This window comes from Cebus imitator, unplaced genomic scaffold (assembly GCF_001604975.1).
Source record: "Cebus imitator isolate Cc_AM_T3 unplaced genomic scaffold, Cebus_imitator-1.0 Scaffold42, whole genome shotgun sequence".
NCBI classification, from domain to species: domain Eukaryota; kingdom Metazoa; phylum Chordata; class Mammalia; order Primates; family Cebidae; genus Cebus; species Cebus imitator.
The window spans coordinates 926,314-944,114 of record NW_016107357.1 but is presented as its reverse complement, the minus strand read 5'-3'; the positions used below and the strand labels follow the sequence as shown (position 1 = coordinate 944,114).

The 17,801-nt window shown below is 37.3% G+C and overlaps 1 protein-coding gene across 2 annotated transcripts in view; it reads left to right on the top strand.

The window, feature by feature from the left end:
- GPATCH2 (G-patch domain containing 2) overlaps positions 1-17,801 on the top strand; it is a 200,396-nt gene that overhangs the window by 164,251 nt on the left and 18,344 nt on the right. For both annotated transcript variants that reach the window (XM_017526304.2, XM_017526301.2), the window contains one exon: positions 16,312-16,400. In XM_017526304.2, coding sequence (XP_017381793.1) covers positions 16,312-16,400 — 89 coding nt within the window. The remainder of the gene's footprint in view (positions 1-16,311; positions 16,401-17,801) is intronic.

The following is a 17,801-nucleotide window of genomic DNA, read 5'->3' as shown; positions in this document are numbered from 1 at the left end:
TTTTTTTTCTTCTGTTCTAGTTATATTTGGTTTTAAGTTCAGGTCATTCAGTTTTAGTTCTACAAGTAAATATATTTTTAATGATTCCCACAAAATCTTAAGTCAATGCATCTGTACTCTATTTTTCTGAAGTTTATTCTCTAGTTATTTCCTCTGCAAGTACTCATTCAAACAATGTTTCCCCAGTTCTTGCCTGTTATTAGCAGTTTATTCATGAACTATATATTTAAAGATCATTTTGGCCAGATATGCAATCCATGGCTCATGTTTTCTTCTCTCAACTATCTTAAATATGTGACTACAATGTCTCTATAAAATGTTGCTTTCAATATCTGATGTAGTCTGATTTTCTTCGACCTAAAAGTGGCTTGGTTTTACCTAGATGCTCAATGTGTATTTTCCTTTTCTTTAAAGGCCAAGAGTTTGGCTAGACTATATTCTAATGTTGATAATTTTAGGTGATTTTTTTCCAGGGATGAAGCTATGCTTTTTTTGGTAGGTAGTTATTATTATTTTGTGTATTAGTCTGTTTTCATGCTTCTGATAAAGACATACACCAGACTGGGAAGAAAAAGAGCTTTAATTGGACTTACAGTTCCACATGTCTTGGGAAGTTCTCACAGTTGTGGTGGAGAATAAAAGGCAGTTCTTACACGCTGGCAGCAAGTGAGAATGAGGAAGAAGCAAAAGTGGAAACCCCTGATAAACCAGTCGGATCCCGTGACAGCTATTCACTATCATGAGAATAGCATGGGAAAGAATGGCCCCCATGATTCAATTACCTCCTCCTGAGTCCCTCCCATAACATGAGAGAATCCTAGAAGATAAAATTCAAGTTGAGATTTGGGTAAGGACACAGCCAAACCATCTCATTTAAAAAATAAATTTCAAGATTTTCTCCAGTTGTAATGTTTTATATTTGTTTTGTTGCTTTGGCTTTGTTGTTTCAAAAATTTATATTATACTTTTATTGGATCTTCTTTGCCTATCTTCTGTAGCTATCACTTTCTAATCTTTTTAAATTCTTTTTTTTAATTTTTAAAGTTTTTATTTTTTGTCTTTTCCATTTTTAATATATTTTCATATACTATTTTTCCGTGATATGGTTCACTCCTCTGTTCCTTTTAGTTTAGTTTCATTTCTGAAATGATTTTTTCCTTTTATTTCTAATTGCTTCCTGAATGCTGTCATCTCTTCTTTTAAATCTTCCTTTTATCCAGTCCTTTTTTCTTCAAGCTTTCTAGTTGTGACTTTTTTATTTATCTTCTATCATTTTCTGAATTTCCTTTAACTTCTTTTAGAATTATCAGATACAGTTTTCATTTTAGTGGGCATATCTTTCTAGAGTACTCTTATAGTCTAAGGACCTTATTTTTTCTTTCTTTTAATAATCATTTGTATTTATTTATCTACAATGCTGTTTGGAATGAAGTTTCCTGTACATTTATGAAGGAGACATGAGACAGAATAGCATTCTAATTTCATGGCTTTATACCTTTCTCTTCTGTTGTTTTCATAAACCAGTCAAAATTCTGGCCTCATATTTTCCAATACCTGCTTCTTCTATTCCCTCAGTATTTTTATCTAGACCTTCTGTTTCCTTTTCCCCTTGGCCTCTGTTCTGCTCCAATTTGCTTCCACTTCCACTGTTTTTCCTTGGTGTGAGATTTTTATCCTGGGAAATCACTTTAATTTTTTAATTTCAAGAATTTATATGATTGAACTAATCCAGCACCACAGAACTATTATATCTTGGTTCTCTTGCACTCATTTATAAACTGGAATTTTTCAGAACACTTCCTAACTTTAGCTAAGTTTTCATCTTGGCTCCATTGAATGGTAGAGCTTTGGAGGTTTTCCTGTGCTTGGGGCCATTTGCAGATTCCTCTACTTTTTCCTGCCCAAGTGTTGATATAGAGTTTCACAGCTGCCAATAATTTATATTCAACTACCTGTTTGAGGATGAGAAAGGGAGGATTTGGGGAATATCTTGTTGGCTAGGTGTTGGTGGCCAGGGGGTTTTGGTAATGCAAATGTTATTACATACATTCAACAACAGTGTCTTCACCACCATATTCCCAGAATACTCTAATTATGACTTTTTTTTGGTTAAATTCTAGGATTTAGGGCTTCTACATAGCATGTTTATTTTTAAGTGGGTAAGTAAATTATTAGAGTACTAAGCGGTCAGGGTTTTATTTCTTTTAGGATGATATTGTCTGTTTCTAGAAAACAAATGATGTTTCACGCAGTCTTTCACACACCACTAAGTGCCTTTTATTCTGAGTATATAAAAGACACTGGGCTAGGTGATATGTATGGAACCCAGATGCTATTCTGTCTGCATTCCAGGAACTTGCATTCTGGCCAGAAAAACCTGGATTCTGTCTTTTACTCCTTTCAATCTCTCACCCCTGTTCTCTTTATCATAAAGATCTTTTTACCATTCTCCACCTCATAACCAGATAAAGAATCTCTTCCCCATTCTCCACATCATAACCAGAATGACTTTTGGGGAACCCAAACCTATTTATTTATACTTAAACCTTGAATTCCTGGGCTCAAGCTAGCCTTGTGCCTCAGCCTCCCAAGTAGCTAGCACTAAGGTGCACACCACTATGCCTGCCTTTTGTTTTGTTTTGTTTTGTTTTGTTTTGTTTTGTTTTGTTTCTGTAGAGATGAAGTCTTGCTATGTTGCCCAGGCTGGTCTTGAACTTCTGACCTCAAGCAATCCTTCCATCTCGGCCTCCCAAAGTGTTGGGATTACAGCCATAAACCATCCTACTGGCCTACTTAAAAATTCTTAATGGCTTATCATTACCTTTAGAATCAAGTCCTAAACATGGCTTGCAAGGCCTTTCTGGTCTAGCCTTTCTTATTTTTTCAGCCTCATATCCAATTTCTTCTTACCTGAAATGTCATATACCAGCTGCAATGAACTTGTTTTACATCATCAAGTAAACTATACCCTCTCCATGGTAGATTTTAAGACTCATAAAAATATATATAAAGTGTCGTGGGAAATCAGCTTGAGAAACTATGATTTGGTGTGCTGTGTTCTGCTGTGTTAGCATAAATGACACTTTCGTATTTTAGTTTGTAGAATACATTTAGACCTTATTAGCTACTAATAAATCTGTTCTATTCCCTGTTTGTACTATAACAATAAAATATTATCTCAACCACAGAGTTTCTCTACTTTTTTGTGCTTATGATTAGGCCTCAAAAATGCCAAATTATGCCATATTCAGTTTATTTTATATAAATTTCCTTTTTTTGGGAAATTATGAGTAACATTTATTGAATGCCTACTGTGAGGCACACATTTCTTTAATCTTCACATCAACCCTATGAGATTGATTCCGCTATCATCTCCATTTTACAAATGTGAAAGGCCAAGTATTAAGGGATTAGCTAACTTGCCCAGGTTCACCCAAGTTGTTAAGTGAGGGAGCAGGAATTGGACTTTGTCTCATTTGGGCTGCAGAGTCCACACTCTTAACTGCTGTGCTCTGCTGCCTCACAAGATGAGTAGATGGGTAGGTGAGGAGGAATGAAAAAACAAGAGAATCTAAAATATATGACTTTATTTGAATAAAAATATTTCCCCATCATGTTTATAGCTAGCACCATAACCACTAAGATTCATTGAGTGTCAATGTTGCATTTTAACTCATTTAATTCCCAAAATTACCTTATGAGGTAATTCTTATTATCCCTATTTTACATAGGAGGAAATAGAACGGTTAAATAACCTTCTGAGGTCAAATGGTGGATAATTTATACAGCAGTGTCTTTTTTTTTAAGTCTTATTTCTATGCCATTTAAAAGTAAACTTGACTGCTTTCCGAAACCCGTTATCTTGCCTTTAAGCAAAACTGTTGATTCTTCTAAAATAGTCACTTAAACAGTATTTAGATTTATGTATGTGCGAAGAAAAGTGACAACATTTAAAAATTATGACTAACCTGATCGTTGTTGAATCATTTGGCATTTGATTTCTGAAATTTATAAAACGTAGGGATTTGTATGTTTTTCTACAGAAAAGCATTGTAAAAATGAGAAGAGGAAAAGACACTTTATATTTGAAGTTAATTTTTATAGGGCAGTGTTCTTCTCTATAGACATTTAAAATCAGTAGACCTCTTAAATACAGCAAGTAATAGACCCAAATTAACAAAATTATAAAGTGCCTTTGGTTTTAAGATCTTAATGACAAAACTATCCTGAATATAAGAGAATGCACCCCAACTTTCCAGTTATTTCAATTGAAGTGAATTAGGAGGATCCTGAAATCCTTTTCCTCCCAATTGTTGAACATTAATGTTTGTGTACTCATCACAAGCCTCCTGATACCTCATCCAGCTATTACAGTATGTTTTACAGTCTAGTAAATATTTGCTAACAAGTCTGTAAAAGTTTTATAGATATAACATTTATCTACCAAAAACTATCATGGAAGAGAAGAGACTGAAAGCATTCTTTTCATAAAGTTACACTTAGTGAAATGCAAAATTATGTAGAAAGGGAAACATTTTGGAATTAAGGTACTTGCATATACTGTAAAAACTAGCTTCAGTGAACAAGCTTGATTTTGCAGATATTTGTATTCCAAAGCCCAAGAAATTGACCAAATAAGTTTTGTAGTGTTCTATAACTAAGCACTTATATATTAAGGAAATTGGAACTACAATAAAAAAGACTGGTTTACATGAAAACAATTACTAATTTAAAAAATGGCATGCCTTGTTAAATTTTATTCAATAACTATTTATTAAGTACCTGATATGGCAAGGCATGTAACTGGTAAGGGAAATGTACTTAAATAAATAAATCAGATGTGGGCCTTACTACCTTCAAGGAATGGATAATCTGGCTGGAATATTAGTTTGTGTACATATATAGCTGTAGTTTAAGGTAGAAAATACTGTTTTCTCCCATGAATAAGTGATTATTCTGGCAATGGGTATCAGAAGAGGCTGCATAAAAGAGTTGGCATTTCAACTGTGCATAGGTTTCCAACTGCATTCCACCAATAAGCAATATTTTAACCTAAATGCAAGTAAGTTTGCATTTGCATGGTAACACTGTCTGACATATTGCAAAATAGAAATAACTTCTTGTATATTTCAAAAGTTTTTGATATTCGGGACTAATATTAAAACATCTAGTCTTCTCAATATGGAGATAAAAATAGCAAGCACATTTTTTCCTTGCTCTTTAGGAGTCCTACTCAGCAAATGTACATTATACCATCGAGAACTGTTGCATTACCATTACCATGTTACTTTGCTCAACAACCAAAGTCATGGGACACTTTGCAGAAAATCAAAGCTGAACTCATTCTTCAGCCTGTATTTGCCAACTCAATTCTGTAGGTAAATTGTAGACTCTCTTAAATGAGTGAAGCATCTCAACTTCAAGAGTTACCTTGGAAGTGGATCCACGTTTGACTCCATCTCTGCCTAAGAGCAGCAACTTCCAGAATTGTGTCTACAGAGAATTATGGAGTGGCCTTTTCCATTGGATTCAATTTGTCAATATGATTAATAAATAGCATAAATTAAATAAGAAGGCTTTTTAAAGGGGAATTTTAAATAATTGTGAATAGACAGATTTACTGAACTTACTAAAACTTGATGTGTGCAGAGAGGTGTCATCTCCTCCCACTGCTCCATATGTACCAGCTCCAGTTATACTGAATTGCTTACAGAGACTCAGATACGGCATGTCATGTGCACATTTTAATGCCTTTGTGCCTCTGCAAATGTGTTCTCTCACCTAGGGGCCTAGAATGCCCTTATATGCAGGCTTGGGATTCTCTTTGAAAATTGGGTTGGAATCATTTTTCCCACATGATCAATCGACTTGAACCCCTAGAAAATGAACATCATATCTTTTTTATTTCTCAATAAAAAATGTATTTCCTGTCTGATGGCATAGGGCATGGCATGCATGAGATTTGCAGCAGAATTTTATTAAGTAGGGTATAATAAACTAAGCTGGATGGTGTTGTATGGTAGAGGGGGAAAGGTAATTCCCTGGAGTCAAGAAAGCTATGGTACAAATACAATAACTAATTTTCTGTTCATGTTATCTTTGACAAGTAACAGTTTCTCTGGACTTCAGATTCCTCAGCTATATAATGGGTTTTATGAGGATTATACTATGTAAAAATAACTGGCATAATACCTCTTATATAGTTAGAACTCAGTGAGCCTGGATGTTCTTAGTAGTTCCGATAATTCCAATACTTAAGAAACCAACATGTATTAAATGGAAAAATAAATATAAATATGTATATCCTCTATTTTGCTCTTTAAATTCTGTTATTCCCTGTGCTGGTGAAAGAAAAAACTTAGCACATGTCTGTTCTAAAATACTACTTCAGACTGGAATGTAGGCTTGGCTTAGAGTCTGAGCTATCAAACAGAGGAATACAGTGAAAGATCAATTCATCAAGCATATCCAAATATCATATAGTGCATTAGATGAAGTGGATGCAGAAATAAATAAATGAATGGACTTCCCTTAAAAAAGTTAGGAGTATTTTTAATAGATATTATAAATTTTTAATAGGTATTATAAATGGCAACCATAGCATCCTAGGAAACATTTAATAAGAGTGTAATAGTGTCGTTATCAAAGAGAGAGTGTGGGATTATATCTGAATCTATAGTCTGATTTTTTTATGTGAGATCCAAGATATCATTTTTAAGCAAATTACAATAATTGTTGAAACTCTACACTAAATATCGATGATAAACAGATTCCAGAAATGTATAATTATAGCCCAGAATCAGGTAAAGTTTACTAAGTGCCTGCTATTTCCTAGGTACTGTGGTGTGAAGAATAACAGAATACTCCAAGATGCCTCAAATATCAGATTCTACTTGGAGAGACAGTATCCAAATTTCAATTCAGGCGAAATGAATTTTCCTCAGTTTCCCCAAAGAGGTGGTTTGCTACGATAGCCCAGCGGATTTATTACATTGTATAGTAATTTATTGTTCATGTTCATTTCTTACCTTAGGCTATGAGCTCCTTGAGGGTGGTAGTTATCTTACCCTTCTTTCTGTTTAGTTTAGCCTGTAGTGGAATAACTGCTACTTTTTCAAGATATGTCAATTGTTAAGGGAATGTTTTTGAGTGAATTTAAATAACAGTTCAAGAAAGAAGTGTTACTATTTTTAAAAATTCATGATTGATTGCCAAATGAAATGTTGAAAAAACAATTGTTAGAATAGTTTTATTCATTTTAGTTCAATAAGATTTTTTTGTGCTTTTAATATATGAAGAAGCAAAGCTGGGTTCTGGGAATGAGACATGGTTCTTGGCCTCAAGTTGCTTTCCATATATATTTAACTGACAGTCTCCTCTAATCTGAAAATATCTTGAGGCAAAGTATTGTATCTTACTATATAAGATATGGACAGCAATATGCACAGATTGATATGGAAATACAGACAATAACACTTGGAAGAGTAGTGATGTTAGAAAAGTTCAAAGAGGAGAAAGAACATTTAGACTTGAGGGCACTGGGAGAACTGAAGGAAAAAAGCAGGCTCCCTAAGGTGGACAGAATTAGGAAACATAGAAATTTTTTAAAGTGGATGGAATACATTGCTCTAACGTTAGCACATATATATGGTCTTGGTGACTAGCAGTTGTTTAAAAAAAATCTGAAGGACCTGGAAAAATATGGGGCATGATGTAAGGTAAGATATAACAGCAGGTCTCCCAATTCATTTTTAGAAACCCTATTGAATAACTTGCTCCATGAAAGATTAACATTCCCCAGATGTGAAATGTCTTCCTTTACGTATACTAAGGAAATTGTAGTAACTATCTGAATATTATAAAACAGTCACTACCATTTTCAGTTATCATTTATGTGGAATAATGCAGCGTTACAAAAGGAATATTTAACTGAGCTATTTAGGAATATGGTGATGTGTATTTCTTAACACACACAAGGAATGGTATCATTAGACTAGCAGTCCCTCTATGCTTTAGATAGTGCATGGAACATACCATATGAAGGAAGCAAGACACCTTGAAGTAGAAAGTACCAAATGGTGGCCAAGAGAGAATCTGCAGCGGTAGGCTGATGTCAGAATATCAGTGGGTTTTCGTGTCAAGGACTCTTGTAGGTTTTAATTGAGTTTTTGAAATGAAAATAAGTGCTTCATTCTTGTATGTTATGACACATTTAAGGCAAGCAGAAATGGACAATGAAGAAAAACTATTAACTACAAAAAAAACCTACATTTTTTTTTAAATGACCCTAATTCTTCCTTTATTTTAGCATAACGGCAGTTTTCAGATGTAATGAGTTTACTCTGCCATGTGTTTATTTGGTGTGTGTTTTAGTGACACGCTTCGCTAAGCATTCTTCTGTGTGTGTTGTATGGCAAAGTGCCTTCATCATTCCCTTTAACTATGACTGTAGGTAAATTACTTAACTTTTTTGTGCCTGGGCTGCTTCTCTGTGGGGCGGGGATGATAATAACAGTAATAGCTAACAGTTATTGACTGTATAAGCACTGTGCTAAAATGTTTTACATAAATGATTTCTGAATAAAATCTTTTGAGGTAAGTACTAGTCGAATCATAATTCTTGAAGTTAAAGAAATCGAGGCACAGAGAATGTAAGTAGCCTGCCAAAGGCTGGTAAAAAGCTTTCTCAAACATCGATAAGCCGGCTTTTTCAAAGCTCTAATGAGAAAGCAGAAACAATGATACTAGAAGGAACATGTCTTGACTCCCTGGCGCATCCCAAATGCAGATTAAACCAATGCAACCTGTAGCTTGAGTTTCCACCACAGCTGCCACAGTGTGAAAAGCTCGACTTTGCCTTTGAGAAATTCATCCAGCTGCCAAAACCACTTACATTTATCAACACCATTGTTTTACTGTCTTCTAATTAATCTAGTTGTAACTTGTATCTTTCATTGCATGCTTAATATAAGAAAGAAAAAAACCAATAATAATGAGAAGTGTAAAGAAGAAAATTCCCACAAAATGCCATGACACACAAATCATTATCATCTGTATTTTGCTCTAGTCTTCCACACCTTTCAACATGTATGCATATTCATTGATTCAGATATTTTAGTTTAGTGTACACACCTCTTCTGTGTTTTTTGATATTGTGATTTTAAAAGCCGACCTATATATATGGCATATTTTAAATATTCCAGAGGCATTTTAGGACAAGTATTTTCTATTTTAGATTATGAATAGTTTGGCTTAGAACTACTGAGTCTATTTGAGTAACCCTCTCCTTTAGTCGTTCAGAATCAGATAAAATTCATGCATCCTCTTGCTAGAAAAGTGTTCATACATGTACTTTGCACATAATTTAGGGGGGTTCCTGGCCCTTCTGAAGGCTCCCCCCTTGCCTCCTGCATCTCACCTCCTTGCACACTCCGTTTCAGCCACGCTGTCACTGCTTTGAGGAGTCAGGAGAGTCCTTGACTAGCAGGGTGGCAGCAGGAGTGAAAGGAGGCCCTCGAGCTCCTTCAGAAGCCTCCTGACACAGCGGTGCTAAAACGGAGTGTTCCCTGTCCCCCCTCGCAGTGGGTGCGACAGGGTTGTGGCTTGTCTGTTTGGCCACTCTGTGCACTCAAACCCCTTACGGGAGGGGGAGCACGCAGATGGGCAGGAGCAGGAGCCGGGGTGAGCACCTTGGGGCTCTGGCTCCACAGGAGCATCTAGGGGTGAGTACCTGTGACTCCCAAAGGCCAAGTGGGCATGATGTGAGTTACAGTGTGCTCTTTTAGCTTTGTCATCCACAGATGGCCTGAATGTTAACCAGTTCAGTGCCCTCTGGGTACCCAGGTCCTTGTCCAGTGCCCAAGAAGAATCAGGTCACACATGGACTTGAGGATGGCAAATGCGGGTGTTTTATTGAGTGGTAGAGGTAGCTCTCAGTGGGATGGATGGGAGCTGGGAAGGGGATGGAGTGGGAAGAAGATCTTCCCCTGGAGTTTGATTGTTCAGTGGTCTACCTCCTCTCTGACTGTCCCCAGCCGAATTGTTGATGTTCAGATGCTCCTTCTTTCTCTTCTCCCTGCCATACCATTCTGCCATGTTTCTGCTCTTTGGTCTGTCTTCTCCTTGTCTGCTGCTGGAGTCTGGGGCCTGGAGTTTATACAGGATAGGGAGATGTGACAGGCCAAAGGCAACTTTTGGGGCACAAAAAGCAGGAATGCCTGTTCTTATTTAGGGCCACAGGTTTCCAGGCTTGAGAGTGGGGCCTTTGCCAGGGAACCGCCCTCTTCTACCCAGTATTTCCCTGTGTCCCGTCTGTATGAGTGCCTCACTCAAAATAGGCACATAGGAAGCACGATAAACAGTAGCTCCAGGAGAGGCCATCAGTTCCCTTAGCAGGATAAAGCAAACTGGGAAGAAGGACTCAAACCCTCTGACTAGGGTGGAAGAGGCACTAACAGCACAGATCCATCTGAAGCAGTGAGGGGAACTACACTCCGGCAGGCAGATCATTCTGTCTAAGGGGCAGAGCCTCAGACTACATGTGGTAGAAGGTTAACGAACATAGTTGGCAACAGGTAGGCAAAGAACAGGGATATAGGAGCCGGGGCAGCTGATGATTGGAGAAGCATTGGCAAGCAGCATTAGAAAGAGCCTCCATCACCAGATTACATTTCAGGGCCAGGACTTGAGCATGTGGGAGGTCAAGGCAATTACCTAGTTCTGAAAGAGCTAAGTTACTACAAGGTCTGTGGTAAGGTAGGATAAGTCTAGAATAAAGCTTGGATCCAGTTACTGAAACCCAAGTACTGACTTCAGTGCAGCTAACTCTTAAACCACCTCTTGCCAAAGTCAGGTGTGTTCCAAAGAGAAGGTAGATGGGATTGAGGCAGAATGTGAAGTCAAATGACCAAAGCCATCAGGAGAGAAGGCCAGAGTCGAGAACTGGTCAGGCTGTGATCCACAATACCAAATGCAAAGGGTTGCAGTGGATGTCCAAAGAGAGCATGCACAAAAGCTGCTTTGAAAGACACCACCATTAAAAACAAGGATTTGGCCGGGCGTGATGGCTCACACCTGTAATGCCAGCACTTTGGCAGGCCGAGGTGGGCGGATTGCTTGAGGTCAGGGGTTCAAGACCAGCCCGGCCAAGATGGTAAAACCCCCATCTCGACCAAAAATACAAAAATTATCAGGACATAATGGCATGTGCCTGTAGTCCCAGCTACTGGTGTGTAGTCCCAGCAGACAAGGGCGGGGGCGGGTGCTGAGGTCCGAGATCACTTGAACTCGGGAGGCTGAGGTGGTAGTGAGCAGTGCCACTGCACTCCAACCTGAGCGACAGTGAGACTGTCGAAAATAAGAAAAAAGAAAAAAAATCAAGGATTTAATGCAATCCTCCTAGTCGTTAAAAAACATGTATACTTGAAAGCACTTGGTGCTTATTGTATTGTGTATTTTGGTACTAAAGGGAAAAAAGCTAGATACTGATGTCTGTCTGTTCAGTTTAATACATTGAGACATATTGACACCAAGTAAAGCAGGGAGGGTAATTTGGATCTAGAAAAGGAAGTTCACACAGGGCTGGGTTTCCCAACCCCCATCCTTCTCTCTGCCATTGGGATGCTCCCCGTGACACCACAGACCTGCTTTATTTCTGTGCAGCTGACGCCCTGTCCAGGCTGATATTTTTCTAACTGACAGTGAGTGTTCTTGCCAAATGCCAGGGCCCATAGTCACGTCTGTTTTTCTCTCCTCTGCAGCTTGTCCGAGGCTGCTTGGGAACACATTTTATCCAGGGGGCAGCTTTAACTAGGCCTAATTCTCTGAATAGCCTCTGTTTGTAATTGCGTACAAGGAAGAGACAAGTTCCTATTGTCTTCTCTTTAATATTATTGCGTTTGACACTGCCTGCTTCAGTCCTTGTCAGCCCATGTCAAAAGTCAAGTTTTCAGGCAAGGTGGTTCTCAGTAGGGTTTTTGCTTCTGTTTTTTTGTTTTGAGTTTATTGGGTTGTTGTTTTGTTTCTACGTTTTTCCCTCCGGATAAGATGTCCAGCTCCCTGCCACCACCCCATTTAAAGGATAGCTTGCAGCAAACGATGGGGATAAACCAATTGAAGTCTGTTTAAAAAGCAGAATAAAGCAAAAAGACTTCTTTTTGAGTTCTGCTTTTCTAATATTTAATAGGAAAATTTTCAGAAGTAATACACAGGAAACCATGCTTTAAATCCTAAGTGACAGATCTGTAACAAAACAGCATTATTTCTTTATCCTTTCCACTTCAGGATAGGTTGGTTTTGATTTGTCTCCCTTCTTTTCCTCCCCATGCAATTCCAGCTGAAACAAATATACTTGTCTAATTGATTGGTGTTTTTCTGACACACCTAACAAAAGGACCTTAATATTGTTCTTTAATAACTTTGGGTCTGTTCCTAGGACGTTGCATTGTCAAGCTCAAAACACCACAGAAAAAAGAAACGGAAAATGCCAGCCATCACCTTGAGTAGTATTCCAAGTGTTCTGCTTTGCAAAGACAAATGACTCATTTAGACTGAAGAAACAAGGCTGCCTTTGAGACATTCATTGATTTTAAATTAAAAAGTAACTGCTATGGTTTACATTAAGAGTGACAACTAAATAACAGAGTAGACCTTATTTAGTGTCATTTGTAGCAACTCCACTGCACCTGTCTGAAGGAAGGGGGGGCGTGGGGCAAGCCTAAATGGGGTAATCTTACTGATCAATAATCCAGATCTCTCAATGCTCTGTAGCAGATAGTCAATTCTTGATAGAATTACTGAAATATACAGCTTGCTGTTTTTCTTGGGGCTTGGGTCTCCAGGTTCAATGCTGCTGAGTTTATTAACTTTATTCTCCTTGAACATTTTTCTCTTTTCCTTTATGTAGCTATGTTGAGGGTAGGGGGAGGGAGTTGAATGAAAATGTTATATTCCATTTTCTCTGTGAAGATAGCCAAATGTTTGCTCCAGCAGATGGGAAAAAAAAAAGTGTAGAAGAGGGAGTTAGTTGTTCCTGAGGTTTGTTTTTCACTGTCTTTGTAAATAGGCCTACCTAATACATTTTAAGAAGTATGAAAAAATAGTTATAAAGGCAATATTGACAGTTATTTTCAAGCAATTAGAATACTCCAATTATATATAACTAGGGCAAGAACAAAATAAGTAGCAATCAATGATATTAATAGTCACAGTGAGCATCTAATATCATACAGTCATGTATTTCTTCTGATTATTTCTAAAAATGTGTTTCGTAAGAAACGTGCCCTGGCTAATAATTGTTTTAGCTGAGTTTGAGTTTAAATGTATCTGAAATCAATGAAACCAGCCTTAGTTCTTTTTAAGTTTTTACTGATATATAATACTTGCACAGCCAGGAAGTTTCATTATGCAGTAACTCGCATCATTCTTTAGTTTTCATTCCTGAGATGAGGAAGTGTGTGTCTGAACTATGGCAAACCTAGTTGGTCTCCTCTCTCTTCAGTCTCAGCCCTGTGCAACTCGAGCTTCCACCAGCACCCATGCATCTGGTCTACTCCCTCTCTTTTTATAAAACCTTTAATGGGTCCGTATCAGTTGTTAAGCCTAAACATTTTCATGGGGCAAAGGTGGCATATATGGCCCCATGATCCAGCCTCCGTGCTCTTCTCCGTTCATGTTATATGGTTCCTTCTGCAAATGCTGTTCTGCAGACATCCTGAACTACTCATCGCTCTGAACAGAGCAAACTCTTTATCACTCAGGAATTCGTTCAGCAGCAAGTATAGAAAACCTGACCTGCAGTGGCTTAAACTGGAAGAATGTTTATTATGTTTTAACAGAGGAGCTGAAGTAGCTAGTTCATAAGTTGGTTTTCACAGCTCGATTACAGAAGAACAACACTGCAGTATTCAAATTCCCGCTTTATTCCCTGTTTTCAGACTGGTACCTTCCCCTCCTCCTCAGCTAGTTCTGATTTCTGAGCCTGTCTTGTATATGCTCTGCAGAAGGTAAACTTTACTCCAGTCTTTTGCTAAGGGGAGATTTCAATAGGCATAAGAACTGTGAAAGAATACTTTTTTACAAAAAGGTAATATTATGACTCACATAGGGATATAAAATGGGTTATGTGTTAAAGATTGTATTTAACTCCTTAGCTCGTGAGGGAACTGGGCAGATGTTACAACAGGTTGAAAGGAGAAGGCAAAGAAGCACAAGGGTATATGGAGTAAAGGAATATTGAAATGAATGTTCAAATGGATACAAAACTAGCTTTTCCACAGACAGGAGGGGTGTCCTTCCACAGGACAGAATTTATGTGCACTTCTGTAGTCAAGAAGTATTTCCCATTGCTCTCAGTTAGCTACAACGTAGAGTAGTAAAATAGCTTTCACAGAATTCGCATTTAGCGACTGGAAGAGTATACTCCTGAAAGCATAGCTTTTCCATGGAAGCACACATTTTATTCTACCAAGGAAAAAATGTATATTTGATGCAGCGTATTTAGGATTGTTGTAAGGACTAAATAATACATTAGTTAATAAAGTTGGTTATGCCTGCCGCCACTACCACTGTCTCTAATTATTTTATATACACATTTTTATGTTTTCTTTCTCCACTCAGACTTTAAATTCTTCCAATAATAGAATGGAAAGTTTCATTTCCTTTGTATCTTCCATCTCCTCTTCCCCCCTCCCCGTTTTCACCACCACCAGAGTCTTACCCTAATTCCATAGTAGATACTGATACATGTTTACTTTTAAAATTTGTGCAAAAAGAATACGTCTTCTCTGTGACATCATTCTACTTTTTAAAAATGTGTATATAATCTTAAAAAGTAGACACAGTCATAACTATTCATTTTTCTTGGCATCATAAGCCAAGACCATACCTCAAAATCCCATAAAAATGTTACAGTCATGCGTGTTCACAAACATTTTGAGAGCAAAGCAGAGCTAAGTTAGTCATTAACAGAATGAATTTTTGAAAGGTTTTTTGAAATATCTTAATCATTATAGTTATTTTATAGCAGAAACAGTATGTGCTCAATAAAAAGAAGAGAAAACCAGACAAATGCCCATTTACTGTTAAGATATGTCGATAAGGTTTTATGGTATATTTGTTTTGGCTGCATGTGGCCCTCGGATTATCCAGATCGTTAATTATGACTGTGCTTTTTAAATAAAATCTGTATTTGAAATAACTTTATTCTCCAACACTAATTTTTTATTATATTTAAATATCTGTTTAAATATGGGTTTAAATCTATATTGTGAATTTTGAATTTTACCTGAATTAATTTTAGTTGATTTTTCCCTTTTTCTTCCTAATAATCTGGTTATTTTCAAGTTAGCTTCTTTAAACCTTCAGGATACTATCAGATATCTCTCTGTATTACTAAAAGAACATGTGCTGTCATAAACATGCTTCATTTATTTCTGCTTCATGTTCCCCAGGCCCTATCCCAACCCTACAGAAAAGGATTATGGTGCAGGAAATGAACACAGAATCTTTCCATAGCTTGAAAACTTTGAAGACTTTAAATCCTTCCTTTTCTTTGTATTAGTCTTGATTTCTAATTGGTCTATTTCTTATTTTTTTATGTAGCTTTTCACTTAGGAGACCAAGATTAGACAGAAGAATTTAATTGTATAATAGCTACTTCCAAAAATAGCAGAAGGTCCACTTCTCGGTTCTTATATATCACGTTTTTACAAATATAATCCAGTATCATGTTATACGGTCGAGTAGCGGACCAGCATTAACACATTAAAAATATGTTTACTCACTCAGCTAATAAATAATTAACCGAAGAATTCTAATCGTATGAATTATAAGGGAAGCATCACTATTTCTTTCTGTTTAAAATGTTTCAAGAGAATTCACTGCTGCATAATATCCTAAAAGAAATTGATTATACTTTTCCTGTAATAAATGTTGTTCTGACAGTAAAGCATTAGTAACCAATTGATAACCTAGCAACAATATTGTGATCTCTTTAGATAATTAATCTTAGCTATTTTCCTGTCAGAAGCAACAGTGCTTGATTTTATGTTGAGCCAGAAAGATTGCCAGTTTTGAAAATTAAAAAGCATTCCTTTTATATTATTCATTCCAGTAACAATTTATGATGGCACATTTAGCTGCTGAATGCTTGTCAACAAACGTAATTATGTTTCGTTATAAACAAGATTGGTGATTTTACTGTGTGCTCCATCTTTGTTGAGAACGTTTTGATTTAGGTTCAGATTATACAAGCTGTGTATTTATGTCTTTTTTTCTTCTTTGTTAATAGTTTTTTCTGATAATTACTCGTAGGCAAACAAGCATGCATTTAGGATCCTTATGCACGGGAGACATCAAACGGAGAAGAAAAGCCGCCCCTTTGCCTGGACCTACTACCGCAGGTAAAACAAACGCAGGTTAGACTGGAGCACAGATGTAGACTTCGTAAATCTTGAAGAATAAAATGCAGATACTTCTTAATCACTTGCAGTGAAGAAGATCCACAATTGCAAGAAACTATTAAAACAAATCATTGGCATTTGGTATCAGGATGTATTGCGTGTTCCATGTGTAGATTTTCCAGGTAACCAATCATTAAAGTATTTGTTACATTCCTGCCCAACTGCAAGATTTTCTGTAAGGTATTAAAAGCACACAAAATTTCAAAGGCACTATCTTTGGTCTCTATAAATTTACATTCTTGTGAGGAAAATAAGGCATAAATAGGTGAAATGACAAGCGTAGAAGAGATTAATAGTAATAAATTCAAAAAGCATACCCGCAGCCCCAAAATACAAGACGCCATGTTGCAGGAGAGGGAAACCTGACTTATCGAATGTGGCAGACTGGTTTCGAGTCCCAGCTCTGTAGCAGTCCTTTCCATCTTTTTTGTTGTTTTGTTGTTGCTGTTGTTGAGACAGTCTCACTTTGCCACCCAGGCTGGAGTTCAGTGGCGTGATCTCGGCTCACTGCAACATCCGCCCCCCGGGTTCAGCCTCAGCCTCAGCCTCCCAAGTAGCTGGAATTACAGGCACACGCCACCACACCCTAATTTTTGTATATTTAGTAGAGATGGGGTTTCACCATGTTGCCAAAGCTGGTCTCAAACTTCTGACCTCAGATGATCTGCCCGCCTCAGCCTCCCAAAGTGCTGGGATTACAGGCGTGAGCCACCACACCTGGCCTCCTCTTTCCTTCTTTAGACAACATTAGTATTAGATTTAGAAAGCTCTCATTTCTACTTCAAAAATCATGTCATTCTAACAATATGCCATTCTAATCATGAGTGTGATGTTGAGAAAACCACAAGTGCTGAACAGAGGGACATCACTATAAACCAGAGGACAGGAAGCCTTACTTACTGAAAGGGCAAAGACTCGCCCTGTAGTGAAGGTTGTGAATAAAATTAGTATGTATGGAAAATCTCATGCAAGAGTAGTGGTAAGGGAGGCACAGATAAAAGTCAGTGACAGGAGGAACCCAAGTGGGCATTAGAATGTAGATGCCCACATATGAATAAACAAAGTTAACCATAATGGATTTGTGATGGAGCAAGATCTATGAGAAAATGTTTTTCAGTGCAGATACAAAGAATAATAGCCTTGGCCTACTTACCTGGCGTCTTTAACCATTCAGATTCTGAAATTTTCTCTTAGCTTCATTTGGGCAGCCTTTATAGTAAAAGTGGTTTTAATATTATAGACTATGAAAATAAGATTTGTATCAACAGGAGAGTAAGCAGGAAAAAAAAATATATATATATATATAAATTCATGCATGGTCTTTGGGGGGTGGGGCTGCAT